Below are 14,916 nucleotides of genomic sequence, written 5' to 3'. Positions count from 1 at the left end.
GAGGAATAATGCCGAGCTGGTCAAGGAACTCAGCTTTACAGAGGAAGCACTCCGGCTTAGGAGTCAATCTTCCATCGAGATGAAGAACTGGGGTAGGCCGAAAGGAAGATCATGGCTTCCAAGTGACTGAAATCCAAGGATGATGATAAGATCGAAAGTCTCGAGGAGCAGATTAGAAGCCTTGAGAAATAAAAGTCTGAGGCTGAGAAAGACTATCGTCGGGCTTGTGACTACATGGAGCATCTAAGGAGGGCACCTAAAGGGAGAAGAGGCTCTCCTCATCTTGAAACTCACCTTCGAAAGAGCCCCAGTGGGGGTCCATCCAAGAGGGCCAGAACTTTCGAGCAGATGAACCATGGAGAGAGAGCTCCTCAAGAAGATGGGTGTTCTACTTCCAAGAAAGTTCAGATCTCTCCGAAACCGCTCTCGAGAATCCAGGAAGCTGGATCCGAGGTCGAACACTTGAAGAAAAAGCAGGAAGAGAGAAAAATAAATTACAAGCTTTTTTGAGATAAATTTATAGATCAGGAGATTTTACTTAAATGTGCTGAAAGTAAGAGAAAGTAGTTGGAGAAAGAAGGAGCTAAGGTTATAGCCCAAGCTTGCAGGGCAGCGTTCTTTACAGGTTTTAAGAAGTGCAAGTCCGTTGCCTAAGTGCACCTTCCTCTTGACTTCATTCAGTAGCTTCAAACTGATTGTCTATATAAGGATTTGCAGACGGTGTTGTTTGATAACTTGTCAAGGTTCATGATAACATCCTATTTTTTAGATGAGATGGATAAGACCGATGCAGCTGTCCAGACTAAAGGCATCGTCTGCACCAAGGAATACCATCTTACAGACGACTGCCCTGACAATCCTCCTAAAGAATGATTTATGCTCTCCTCTTCTTTTATTTTTTTTTATGATTCAAGGTCCCTGGTCTTGTAATAAAATCTTCACAGGAACAAATATAATCCTTTTCTATTGATAAATATGAATCATACTTTTTAAATATGTAAAAAAATTTAATATGTGGTCGGCCCTCGACTATAACTACAAAAACTAGAGTCATAGCTCAGGTGAATACCTAGCTTGTTATGCTTCAAGCAAGGCACGAGCCGAGCTGAAGGTAGGGTTAAAATCCAAGTTGACTCGAGTTGCAATTAGAATTGCAAGAGATTATAATTCCTATTATGATCTGAGGTGAATTTCCATACCTGTTGTATGGATTTTGAAAAAAATTGGAATTCGAATTGCCTCTACATGGGAGCAACTGGCGCACGTCTGTATGCACTCCTTCGAAAATGATGTAAAGTATGATCTACCTGCCACTGACATTAACTACCATATCGACGGCAGTAATCATGTCCATTCGTAGTGTCCATGCATCGCACGTATGCTAGTCCTCCGATGATGCATGTCACCTGCAATTAATGCACAAATGGAGTGCAACTTTTGGTGGTCCCATTCGAGTCTGAGGTTATTTAAAATCTCCAAACAGGATGAGATACGGATCTTACAAAGCTGCGGTTACCTTCTCCTTCCATTGCGAATTTTTCTCTTCTTCATCTTTTTGTGGCTTTCCTACACAAGAGAGAGATATGGCCACCACAGAGCCTAATTTTGTGCCACTGGGATTCCAGTCAGAAATGATAGAGCAAGATATAATTATGCTGCATAAGCAATACCAAATACCTCTCGCACTTTAACTTAAAGTCTCGGGACCAGATGATTGAGTTTACCATCCGCCTTCGGGACGTATGGGCTTCTATGAGGAGTGCTTTCGGACTGGACTGAGGCTTCCTCTCTACCCCATTTTCGTGGCGCTTCTCCAATACTTCGAAATATCGTCATGCACGGTGGTCTCGAATGTATGGCAGCATATCTATGGATTCACCGTGGTATGTGTGCTGGCTGGGGTCGTACCGAATGTCATATTTTTTTGCTTTCTCTTCAGCCTCAAGCAGCATCCTGACTCGCACGGGTGGTGGTATGTGACTCTGTGGAGAAAGAAGGATGGCTTTTGCTTGATATTTTCGGATATGCCTTTCGCTGTGCACGATTGGAAGCCAAGGCTTTTCTTTGTTTCGCAAACGTCAGGCGAAGACGAAAACTTTATTGCCTGGGGCGAACCCCAAGAAGCTTCATTAATGGAGCTTTCAATGAACAAGACTCTGGAGCAGGAGATGGTAGCTCTATGGGGCTTTAAGATTTTAGAGTTGAAGGAGCTGCTGTCGACTTAGATGTTGTTTAATACCGGTATCAGCCTAGTTGCTCCCCAAGGTATGTGAGTAAGCTGTTCTGGTCTTAATTCTTCTAGCTTTGTTCATCTTACAATTGGATCTCCATGATGATTGCAGAGCTGGAAGCCGGAAAGAGCTCGAGCCCACCAAAGAGAGAGAGAGAGAAAAATCCTGCAGAAAAGAGATACTAAGCCCGCTGCTGGGTGGAACCTCCAGGTTAAAGTTGGAGATCCCGCGCAACCGACCCTGGAGATTAGGAGTCTGAACCCTCTCTTTTGGAGGGTCATGAGATTGCATGGATGAGAGAGGATTTGCCTATCATCTCTGGCGCTACAGGTTACTGGATGGATCATGCAGAGCAAGACCAGGAGGAGGTGATTCTGAGCTTATCCACTCCTCCTAGTTCTCTGACCTGACGAGCTTCACCCACAGTCGAGCCTTCCTCAGATGAGGCTCCCACTGAGGTCACCAGCACGCCTGGATCTGCACTATCTAGATTGAAGCTTGAGGCCTCGATGCTAAGGGATCCTATAATGACGAGCAAGCTACTCTCCGGACTACTCCTCCCTATCGATGCGAATGAGCTACTGGGCGTCCCTAGGAGAGAGATGAGGAGAGGAGCCGTGGATTGCTTTATCCGAATATGTTGAGATTTTCTCATTTAGCACCTACTGTATGTTCATTTTTTACTTATGAATTTTTCTCTACTTACCAGCTCGCCTATTATCTGAATGGGTATATTGAAAGTTCCCATGAGTTGGCCAAAGAGGCGAAGAAGTTCGGGCTCGAAGTCGAGATGCTCAAAAGAGCAAGAGAGAAGGTTGAGAAGAAGTTCAATGAAGTCTCCAAGAGAGCTGACGCTGTCAAGAGGAGTGTCAAAGATGCCGAGGCGGCATTGAAAAAGGCTGTTAAGGAGAATTCTCAGCTGCTTGGAGAAATAAAAGAGCTGAAGGTCTGCCTGGAGGCTGAGGAAAAGCGAACAGTCGAGGTCGCTTCTCAGGCTGTGGAGGAATTTCGGGCCTCTAAAAATATGAAGAAGAAAGGACTGAATACTCCGTTGACACCTATGATGCTGGAAGGCAGTCTATTTGAGCCCGAGTTGCCATCAAATATCAAGATCTGAATTTGAATTTTCTTGATGAAATTTGGGATCCTACCGCAGCGGATGTCTCACGGCCGGCACCACAAATCCAAGCACCGCCTCATAATTTTTGTATTTCTTTTTTTTGAGTCCCTTTGGGATTATTTGTAAGAAAATATGAAAAAAATAAAATAAGAAGAATCTTTTTGCCATACCTCGACTAGTAGACTTACTTACGCCGATCTGAGATAATTCAATTTGAGGCAATTCAATTTTGAATAATAACCTCATTTTGCTCCCTTAAATATGGATGATTATGAAAAATGATGGTTGATGACTTCGCCCGATAAGGTCATACCTGAAAAATAGTGTGGGGCCTGAAAAAATGCACCACGTGGGCCCTTCCATTTTGCAAAGCGTCACAGAGATTTATTCCTATTCTGGAGGAAGTGCATCATTAATAGCTTGAAAATTAACTTTTGAAAAGCATCGATTGGCGATTGATGTGGTTGCTGGTGCCTATAAATAGAGAACCAAAGAGCAAAGGGATTTTCACTTCTCTTTTTGTGGCAAGGAGTCCTTCTCTTCGACTGCTGCCATGTCTTTGCTTTCGAATCTGCCATCCTTAGAGCAAATCAAGCAACGAGTAAGAAAGTGGAATACCTTTACAAAGGATGCCCGTTGGGGGTGTCTAGCTCACGAAAGAGGGAGAGATAGATGGGCTGGCACATCCTCCTCCCATGGGGCTCCCTCTCCTTTGCCTCCTGTAGCTATGCTTCCCCCTCCGCCTGAGCACATCCCGTCTGCAATCCAAGAGCGCTGCATTGCAGAGTTCTGAAATTCTACGACATTCAGAAAGAAGATGCTCGACGTCGCCGCCGCCGCCTTTATCCAAAGCTTCGACAATTGCAAGGCCTATCTGTAGAAAATAATATCGTATCTAAAACTTCACGATATAAAAGCTGGCGGCACTGATGAAGAGGTGGAGGCCTCGATGGATGAAGATTGAATCAGCTCACTTGGATAATATGAAGGCAAGGTTGCTGGTGGACGAAGATCGAACCAGTCCACCTGGCCGATCTGATGTTCCGTCGGTTGCAGCAGGACATCCCTCCTTATCCTCCTTTTTTATTTTTCTCTCCATCTTCTCCTGTCCCCCTCTTCTTCTTCTTACCTTCCTCATTTTCTTCTCTTGTTCGCAAGGCACCACCTGGAGCAATTGTCCTCTCTTTGTAAAGCATGTATCAGCTTTTTCTTTGTAAAAATTTTAATAAAATGAATTACTTTGCTTTCGTCTTTAAATTTGAATCTGTGAATTCTGTATGAATCTTGCTTGGCTCATAGAGATTAGCACAGTCAAACGCTTAGATCGACACTGTTCAGCTCAGTACAAATGAAGTTTTAGGTAGCTCAGCTTTAGCATAAGGTATCATAATAACCATCTCAACACTACCCCCCTATTGTTGAGTCTGAGACAACACTTCAGACGAAAGGAATGTTGTTGAGATGATTACTCTGGCCATATGTTGTTTGTCTTTTTGCTCTTCTCCTGAGGAGGCAGAGTGTGCCGGCGGCGATCTTATACCTACGGCATCTAGCACTTTTCGTCTTCTTGAGCAACTCGAGCTCTATTGGGGTCTTGTAAGTTATCCCCATCTTAGAGTCATCGAGATCTTCTCGAGGGTCTGGTAAGTTAGTCCTCATGAGTGGTGTTGTGTGCCTACAGCGATCTTATGTCTGCGACATCTAATACTTCTCATCTTCATGCGAGAGGCATTATGTACTAGTGGAAAGCTTGTTCCTATGGCATATACTCTCGACGATCTTCTGAGGGTCCAATAAGTTATCCCTCACGAGTGACATTGTGTGCCTGCGACGATCTTGTGTCTGCAACATCTAGTACTTCTCGTCTTCATACGAGAGGCATTATGTGCTGGCGGTGAGCTTATGCCTGTGGCATGCACTCTCAACGATCTTCTGAGGGTCTAATAAGTTATCCCTCACGAGATATTGTATGTCTACGGTAATCTTATACCTGCAGCATCTAGCACTTCTCGTCTTCATGCAAGAGTCATTATGTGCCGATGATGAGTTTGTGCCTGTGGCATGCACTCTCGATATTCTTTTGAGGGTCTGATAAGTTATCCCTGATGAGTGACGTTGTGTGCTTGCGGCGATCTTATATCTATGGCATCTAGTACTTCTCGTCTTTGTACGAGAGGCATTATGTGTTAACGGCGAGCTTGTGCCTGTGGCATGCACTCTCGACGGCCTTCTGAGGGTCTGATAAGTTATTATTCATGAGTGATATTGTGTGCCTGCGGCATCTAGCACTTTTCATCTTCACGTGAGAGGCATTATGGGCCGACGGTGAGCTTATGCTTATGGCATGCACTCTCGATGGCCTTCTGAGTGTCTGAGAAGTTATCCCTCACGTTAGGTGACCATCGTTATAGTTCGGAATCTCAAGTAGGAGGAGGAAGCAACTCTTGAAAAACTCAGGCGCCCATCATAAACTGATGTCCTGTAAATTTTATTTCCACAGAAAACGTTATTACATCATTGGTAATACATACAAAGGTTTGCCGAATTTAAATTAGAGTTCTGTCAAGCTGCTTTAGCTTTCTCAGCTATAGCCTCCTGACGTTCCGGGGTGAGACTCCGCCTCTTCTGCTTTTTCGATCGATAAGTTGGGTCCACCTTTAGGTGATGGGATATCACTTCAGCATTGATATCGGACATGTTTGCAACAGTCCAAGCGAAAAGATCCGTATTCTCTTGTAAAAGATAAATTAGTCGGCATTTGGTTACCTCACATAGACGTGAGTCGAATTTCACCATTCAGCACAGATTCTCCTCCTCAGCTTGTTGGGGGTGTCTGTCAACCAAGCCTTCTCTAAAATTCAGGCCCATCGGGTGCCCCAGATGACCCTCCAGTAATAATATAGATTTTTCCTTAGATGGGTTGCTCTTCTTCCACCACCAGCGCTCCGACCTGATGTCGCTCCTACCGAGCTAGTGCTTTCTACGGCTGAGGCAGAGGAAGAGGCTACTGAGGCACAGGGGGTAGCTATGGTGCTCTCGAAGTTCGATGTTGAGGGGATGCTCTCTAGACAAAATAATTCAGCTGCCCCTGCCTAACGAGCCTCTCGATCTCATCACGAAGCTGATGGCAGTCTTCAGTATCGTGGCCACGGTCGTGATGATAAAAGCAATATTTAGTTGGGTCCTAATGACGTTCCGACCTCATTCTCATTAGCTGAGGCATAGGTAACTCAAGCCCCACTTGTAAAAATACCTCACTCCGAGGGACAGTGAGGAGCGTGTAGCTATTATACTGTCTAGGCGGTGATAGTCGTCGAATCCTTCTCGAGGGACTCTGAGATCGACGATCTTAACCCCCATTATTCTACCTCGAGAGCGGAGATCAAAAGCATAGGCGATTTTTTTTTATTCGCCTCAGATGGCACTCCTTGCTGGGTCCTACCATGGCTGAATCATCAGGAGTATCATCGGTAAAGATGTCTTCCTTGCGGACATACTTCTCTGCATGGACAAGCATATCTAGAAGATTCTAGAGATAAATTTTTATTAATGACTTTTTCAAGTCATCCTTCAGCAGACCGCTCATCATTGCGGTCATCGCGGTCGACTGATTTAAGCTTTGGACCTCTAAAGTTGCCAAGTTGAATCTACTCATGAAGGAGAGGATCGACTCGCCCTCTTTTTGCTTAATGGTGTGGAGGTAGTTGGACTGTTTCTGCTGTTGTCGGTTGCTGATAAAATGACCGACAAAAGATCGACACAGATCTTCAAAGGAATGGATAGATGCAGGCCTCAGACTCGAGCACCACTGTCGAGCGGCCCCCTTGAGGGTTGAAGCTTGAGGATTGGAGAGAACGCTCGATAGAGAATTGCATCTGATGCCCCTTGAAGGAGCATTGCTGTCTTGAAGGTCTCCACATGATTGACGGGGTCGATGGTCCCATCATAGACCTCGAGCTGAGACAACTTAAAGTGTAAGGGAAGCGGTTCTTGCACAATCCTCGGGATAAAGGGCTGCTCGCTGTTATACCCTTCGTAGGGCAGCGTCGAGGAGCCATTATTGTTAAGGGATTTTTCTATTTTTTGGCCTAACTGCTGGTTGAACTCCTAGAATCATCTTTCGAAGTTGGCCTCATGGACGGTGCCAGTCTCGGAGAGCAAAGAAAATTGGCAACCAGGGGTTGAGTCATGGCTCGATAGTGGGCTGAGAGATGTCGTCGGGCCAACTGCTGGACCCTAAGATGATTCTGATGAGTCAGTCTCCTCTGTGGACTTCAAGGAGGCACCTGCGGCTCTAGTTGAGGTGGTGGTTGTGGAGCGTCAATTGAAGTAAGATTCTGTGGAGGCATCACTGCGGAAGGCACAGGCGGTACCATCGAGAGAACTGTATGACGCACCGCTGTGGGAGGTGTAAGGACAGCCTTGGGAGGCTGTGGCGCTGCTTGGAGCGGCGCAAAAAAGGTCTGGACCACCTGAATTGTGGTCATCAGATGTTGGACTTGCTAAGAGAGCTGATCAAATTGGTCAGCCGTGACAGGCATCGAGAGGATCGATTGAACCGATGGAGGGATTTCTGGGAAGATGTCCATCTTGAAGCCATGAATGCAAATATATACCCTTCCTCTATCTATTGCTGCTTAAATCGGTCGGGATTAGAGGACGGATATTTGGAGACCTCGAAGGGTGGTGCTGGAGTGCCTGCAAAACAAGTCCTAAACCAGAGGTTGTGGCTCCGACGAGGACCCTCCGATGCTCAAATCAGAAAAACAGAGAACAAAGAGGCAGTAACGGATTCTCTAAGAAGGATATGATTGAATTTACCTAGATCCTCGGAGCTCTGGTTGTTCATATAAAAGGATATCGGACAGCTGATTGCATAGCTGTGTGATCTTACGATTTTGAGATTATCGAACCGTTGAAATTGCCATAGTGGGCGAGATAATTCAGCCCTTGATTGCTCCCATGAGATCAGGAGAGATTGTTACGCCAAATTATTATCTGTTCGGAATGGACAGTTGTTGTACACAATGAAGGGATAAGTCGGCTGAGGTAGCTCATGCATAAGTTGGAATTCGTGGATGCCTTAGCTTAGCAGAAAAACTGGCTCTTCAGCTCATATGACAATTAGCGGCCGTGTTGACGATCCGAGAGTCTGAAATACCTTGCGATACAATGCCGATCCGAGATGCTCACGGTGTCCCCCGTAACAGGGAGTTTGGACCAAATTAAGGAGAGAGCTTCGGTGTGGTATCGGACAACTTGGGGTGGGGGTGTCATGGTGATTTTTGGAGGGTTGGAGGATGGACTACTGCTCATCATCAGGCTTAGCCATGTGGGAGTATGCTCGATATCCTGATAGCCTTGCCTACTCGACCGCTCTTATAAAAGCAGTAGGTTCTCATGATAATTCACAAATAGCTGCTGTCCCGGCGGAAGAGTTTCTGGAACGCAAACTTGGGCATATATATCCCACTCTTGCCAGGGTATCAATATTGCAAGCATCTATTTATAACGACTTCCGGCCCCTACAGTCACCGGAGACCGTTACCATGCTCATTCTCTCCTCCTGATCATTGCATAAATGATCATATGGGTACCATATCCATGATATATCTTCCAAGCTTCGATGACCGCTTTCGTCTTTTTAAGTTTAAAATGGGTAAAACTCATTTTGGGTATTAAATCATTCATAGCTTAACGATTCCAATTGTCTGAAAGTTTATAAGCGATTTTTTCAGCACTGTCGGGACAAACCAAACACTCCTTAATTGATATAACATTTTTCCTGGCTGCATGTTTGAATAATAATTTTCCTGGAAAAACGATGAAGCCCAACTAGTGAAATAAGCTCTCGTCGTCTGAATGGTCGAGAGCTTTACCATCGCTCACGAAGACCAAAGCTAGTGTTCAGAGACATGAGCGGGGGCAATTCATTTTCACTAATGTGAACACGGATAACTTGACCAAAAGTTAGAGCAATCTCAAAATAACCACGTGGGAAGCATACTCCCAACCAGCAGTCAGTGTCTTTCTTCATAGCATACTCCCAAGTCATCAACTTGAAAAATTGAACATAAAACCTGACGAATAAGATCTCCACTGCCACAGAAAAAGTCTTCCTGAAGTGCCATATTGGCTACACAATCAGCAGCTTTGTTATTCTCATGACGATAAGTATGAGAAACCCAGAAACTGTTGCACGTAGCTTTCTACCAAAGAATATCCTGCAAAAAGACAACTTTGGGTACCCATCCACAGAAGGATTGGCAATAAAGGAAATAACATTCATAACATCTCCTTTCAACCATACATTCAACGCATTTTATTGAACAACGCCTTGTAGATGGACAAATCTTAATCTCGTCAGATGGGACCTTCGAACTGGGCTTCTTCAGCCTGGCGACTCGAATAATCGATATTTGGGGATACATTACAGAGGCACTCCAGATAAAACAGTTGCGTGGGTTGCCAATAGAATCTCTCCCCTCAATGGCTCCATGGGGGTTCTCAATCTCACAGGTGATGGAAATCTAATACTTCTAAACAGCACCGGATATGTTTTTTGGTCGACAGGCACGTCAAATGCAATTAATCCTGTTGTAAAGCTCCTAGGCTCGGGAAATCTTGTCCTGATTGAAGGAACTTCGAAGAATTTATTGGGGCAAAGCTTTGATCAACCAAGTGACACACTTCTACCAGGCATGAAGCTTGAACGGGATTTAAGAACCAATGTTGACAGGCATCTCACGTCATGGAAGAGTTCCTCTGACCCTTCTCCAGGGGACTGCTCCTACAAGCTACACATCAATGCAGTACCAGAGCTTTTCTTACGGAGAGGATCTGTCCAAATAGTATATCGCACCGGACCTTGGAATGGATGTGGATTTGGTGGCATTCCAGAGATGAAAAGAAATAACATGTTCAGGTTTAATCTAACTTCCAATGAGTATGATGCCACCTATACCTTCGAAGTACTCGACAATTCTATTCTGTCTCGTGTCTTGCTGAACGAGACTGGAATGGTTCAGCGTTTGGTGCGGTCCAAACCAAACCTTGCGTGGGACTTTTACTGGTGGCATCCGAAAGACCCGTACGACGATTATGCCAACTGTGGAGCTAATGGCGTATGCAGTACAACCTACTCACAGCGATATCAAAATTCACCTTCAAAGATCCTGAGGGAGGAGGGAGCCATGAAGATTTGATGAAGGACATACGCACTATTAGGCAGCAAGTGACTACTGCCCCAGAGCCTTGACGGATTCCTGATGGTTCTTCCATTGCCCGCACCGTTGTTAAGAAAAAGATAAATAAAAGCTCTGCTAAGTAGATGAGTTGGGGATTGCAAAACTCTCTGAAACACCCATTTATTTCGAGCCATCCAGGAAAACCATGCCACAATATGCCAATATCGATTTTCTTTCTCCACCTCAGCTGTTGACAGTGTCCACAGAACCCGGTACAGAGGATGGCGCAACATTGGCTGCTGAACCATGATTGAGAAGTTGCCAGCAACTCAAAGCCAAGGGGCATTCAAAGAGAGGAGTCCTCCAAGACGTCAGGGTACAGATCACAAAAGCTATGGGCTGCTGCAATGATTCCTTTGCTTCATAAGAATTGTTTACAAGGTAACCTGTTCCATAATAGCTTCCACCAAAAAATTTAACCCTCACAGGAATAGCCAGCATCCACATCCATTCCAGTGACATGTGCCTTACTGGAGATTGTGGTTGGTTGATCAGGAGGTAAACATCTTTAAAGAGGTGTTTGATTGGGAAGAGTGCGGGTCCGAAATCGGAATCGGAATAGATGACTCCCATTCCAACCATTTGGTTGTGAGGAGTTCCATTCCGATTTCGATTCCGGAGTGGAATGGGAATGGCTCAATCTATATAGAACTCGATCCCTACTCTCCTCTATGGATTTAATTTTTCATTTCAATTTCGATTCCAATTCCGATCACGAACCAAACGCTTCGGGAGATTTGATTATTCCGATTCCGATTCCAAGTCATTCCAATTCTCATTCCCATTCTGATTCTGATTGTGAACCAAACACCTCCTCAGTATCATGTGCTTGCCCCTGTTTGGGTTCCACACCAACTGATCAGACCAGATTTCATTCGCAATAGGCACATGCACAATCCGATTCATCATCTGAGTTGAAAATATATCATCCGGTAGGTCCATATTCCACTACCCATTAGTAGAGATCAAAGCACTCACATGAAGATCCTGAATAGGATGGTCCACAGTCAGAAAGATGAGCCAAGCAGCTATCGGCACATTAGCAAACCACAGGTCATTAAGCACATTGATAGACTACCCATTGCCAATTAGCCAAAGGAATCAATATTGGATGATAGACCCTCATTTACATATTTCCTTCCAAATAATGGAACAATGGTGAGGCTTAATGTAGAAAACCCAGGACCCACTCAAATTGTATTTGGCTGAATTACCTTGGCCCAAAGGGAGTCTTTATTGAGGATGATTTGTGTAGCAAGTTCACACAAAAAAGCTTCTTTCCATTTCTGAAGGGATATTATACCTATACCTAATCCAACCTGGTTCCTTAGAGAACAAATAGACTTCCATGCAATTGGATGCAACCCATTGTGCTCCACTGCATGTCCTCAAAGAAATGCTCGATATTCCTTTTCCATCTTGTTAAGAGTATCCACCGGAACATGAACACAAGACAATCAATCTAAAAGGATAGATGACAATATTGACTTAAGCAAGATTGCTCTACTTGCCAAAAATAGAGACTTCCACTGCCGATGCGTTATCGTCCTGATCGCCTTTTCTTGCAGAGCAAACTGAGCCTCTGATCTCAACAATCTGCCAAATAGTGGAACTCCAAGACAACTCCAAACCCCACTAAACTCATTCATTACAATGCGTCTACAAATATGACTTTTAATTACCCCTGGAGTTGCCAGGCTAATCGTGATTTGTGATTTAGTAAGGTTGATGGCTTGACTTCAAATTGAACAGTGAGCATCCACAATTGCCTTCATACGGCCCACATCCTGCACGGTAGTATATCTTAAAATCTATTTTTTATGCCATTTGGTGGTAAGATTTGTCTGTTGGACAAGTAGTGGTTTATCTGCTATTTTTCTTTGTTAGGGATAGCAATGGATAGGATTTGGATCGAATATTGTATTATTCATCTCCAAATCCGAACTTAATACCTTATATCCAAACCTTACCCGATACCTAATCAGATAAGAAAAGAGATATCCATTCCCATACCCAACGGGTTCAAAGATATCCACGGATAACCCATTTTTCCATACGCAACCCATATCCATCTCATGCCTATTCCATACCCAAAAAAATAAACAATCAAAATAATTTTATGCATATTATCAATCAAAATAAAAATACCAATTCAACATAGAACATAATTTATAAGTTCATATTTATAAAAATCAAACATAGAAATAGAATTACAATTCAACGTAGAATATATAAATAATCAAAATAATTTTATGCATATTATCAACCAAAACAGAATTACCAAAACAGAATTATAAACATATATATTTGGATATTGGTTCGGATATTACCCATACCCGTAGGTTCGGATCGGAGTCGGGGTCGGGTTCGGATTCGGATTCGGATTTAGATAGAAAACAGTACTACCCATACCCTACCCATACTTATGCTACAGTTTTCGGAGTTTATCCAAATCCGGTCAAACTTTATTTTTTGGACTTCATCGGATTTAAGTAGGATGCATATCAATCGAGTCAGATCGATTTTACCATCTCTATTCTTTGTGATTACAAATAAGAGCTGTCATCACAATCGTGATCCATTTATCCTCCTACCCCGGGAAAGTTTGTTTTTTTTTGTTTGTGTGCGTGCATGCGTGTGCCTGTGTTTTGAAATTGACAGTCTCGGAATAGTTGAAGCCAGAGCAAGGTCGGGGCTGGCAAATGACGGCAGTTAAAACGGCTTCAACGGTCCACGGGGTCGCAGGTAGACTAACCCTTATCGAGAGTTGCCGCAACATACTTTCTCGAGCATCGGGCGCTGCTTTTTATCAGCACCGGAGTTTTGATCGTCTTTCTCCATGGTGAAAAGCCTGATCTCTTTTAGGACTGCCGATTCATATTCGTGGGTCGTAAATTAATTGTGTAGGATATAACATGAATTTGTTCCACTCAAACATGATCCATTTTATTAAAAAAATATAAATAAATTGATTTTTTTTCTCATAAAATTAAATAGTTTCTATACAATTATCACAAACAACCAATAATAATCGGCGCCAATTACAAAGGCAAATCAAACCACATAAAAGGATATTAAAAATTTTACGTGAAAAATTCAAAAATGAAAAAAATTATAAGACCAAGTCAAGGGGAAAAACTTTCACTATAATTAGTGAGATACACAGTTCTTCTGAAAATTCTAGAGATCATACAGACCACAAATTAACAAATCCACAACAAACAGCAACCCCAAAAATCTCACAATATGAAGTCAAATAAAAATCTGAGTTAGAGATTATTCAATAACAATCAGATCGTTGGATGTGGAGAACCATATGCAAAAAATATGCCTGCAAAATTTCAAGCCAATCGGAGTTGAATCACCATTTCGATCAGAGCCAAGAAGTTGCAGCCAAATAAATTTCTTTTTTTGTACTCTAGTGGCGCTCGGGTATCCGTGCATCTCGCGTAAGAGGGATCAAGAGAGAGAGCGAAAGAGAGGGCTCTCTCTTTTTAGCCCTCATGTAGCCCATCAGTAATTGGGCCCCATATAGACAGAACCCAATAAATCTCTCCTTTCTGACCGATGTGGGGGTTTTATCAAATCTACCATGGTCTGCACACCTCTATCTTATCTCTTGGTAACGCTTTTGTCAATATGTCTGATCTATTTTTATCAGTATAGATTTTCTCAAGAGATAACAACTTATTTTTCAAAATATCACGAATCCAATGATAATGGATATCAATATATTTGGAATGAAAATAAAAAATTGGATTCTTACTGAGGTAGATGGCACTCTGACTGTCACTGTAGACTATGAATCCTTTCTGCTTCAATCCCAATTTTCATAGAAATTTTCGCATCTAGAGTATTTTTTTCAGGCTTCAGCTATAGCAATATATTTTACTTCTATGGTCAACAAAGTAATACATTTCTGCAATCTGGATTGCCATGACACAGCTTTTCCTACAAAAATAATCAGGTAGCCTGAAGTGGATTTTCTGGAGTCAATATCTCAAGCCCAATCTGCATCACTATAATCATATAACACCGGTTTATCAGTTCCAAAGCATAAACAAATACCAGATGTTCCTTTAAGATACCTGAATATCAATTTTACTGCTTCCCAATCCTATTTACCTAGACTAGAGATGAATTTACTGACTACACAAATTGCATAAACAATATCAGGCCTAGTGCAAACCATAGCATACATTAAACTGCCAACTGCAGATGCATAAGGTACTTTTTCCATCTTCTCTTTCTCTTCTCTGCTAGTAGGACACTGCTGAGAGCTTACCTTAAAGTGGCCTACAAGTGGAGAGCTCACTGG

At 43.2% G+C, this 14,916-nt stretch overlaps 1 protein-coding gene across 1 annotated transcript; it reads left to right on the top strand.

Annotated features, from left to right (window-relative positions):
* The first annotated feature begins 9,515 nt into the window (after positions 1 to 9,515).
* On the top strand, positions 9,516 to 10,556 carry LOC105054564 (S-locus-specific glycoprotein S13). The gene is given in 3 exon segments (XM_073245375.1): positions 9,516 to 9,552; positions 9,695 to 9,742; positions 9,745 to 10,556. Coding segments are annotated over 3 exon segments (897 nt in total).
* Positions 10,557 to 14,916: the final 4,360 nt, after the last annotated feature.

This window comes from Elaeis guineensis, chromosome 11 (assembly GCF_000442705.2).
Source record: "Elaeis guineensis isolate ETL-2024a chromosome 11, EG11, whole genome shotgun sequence".
Lineage (NCBI taxonomy): Eukaryota > Viridiplantae > Streptophyta > Magnoliopsida > Arecales > Arecaceae > Elaeis > Elaeis guineensis.
The sequence above is the reverse complement of the archived record's forward strand: the minus strand, read 5'-3'. Positions and strand labels throughout refer to the sequence as shown.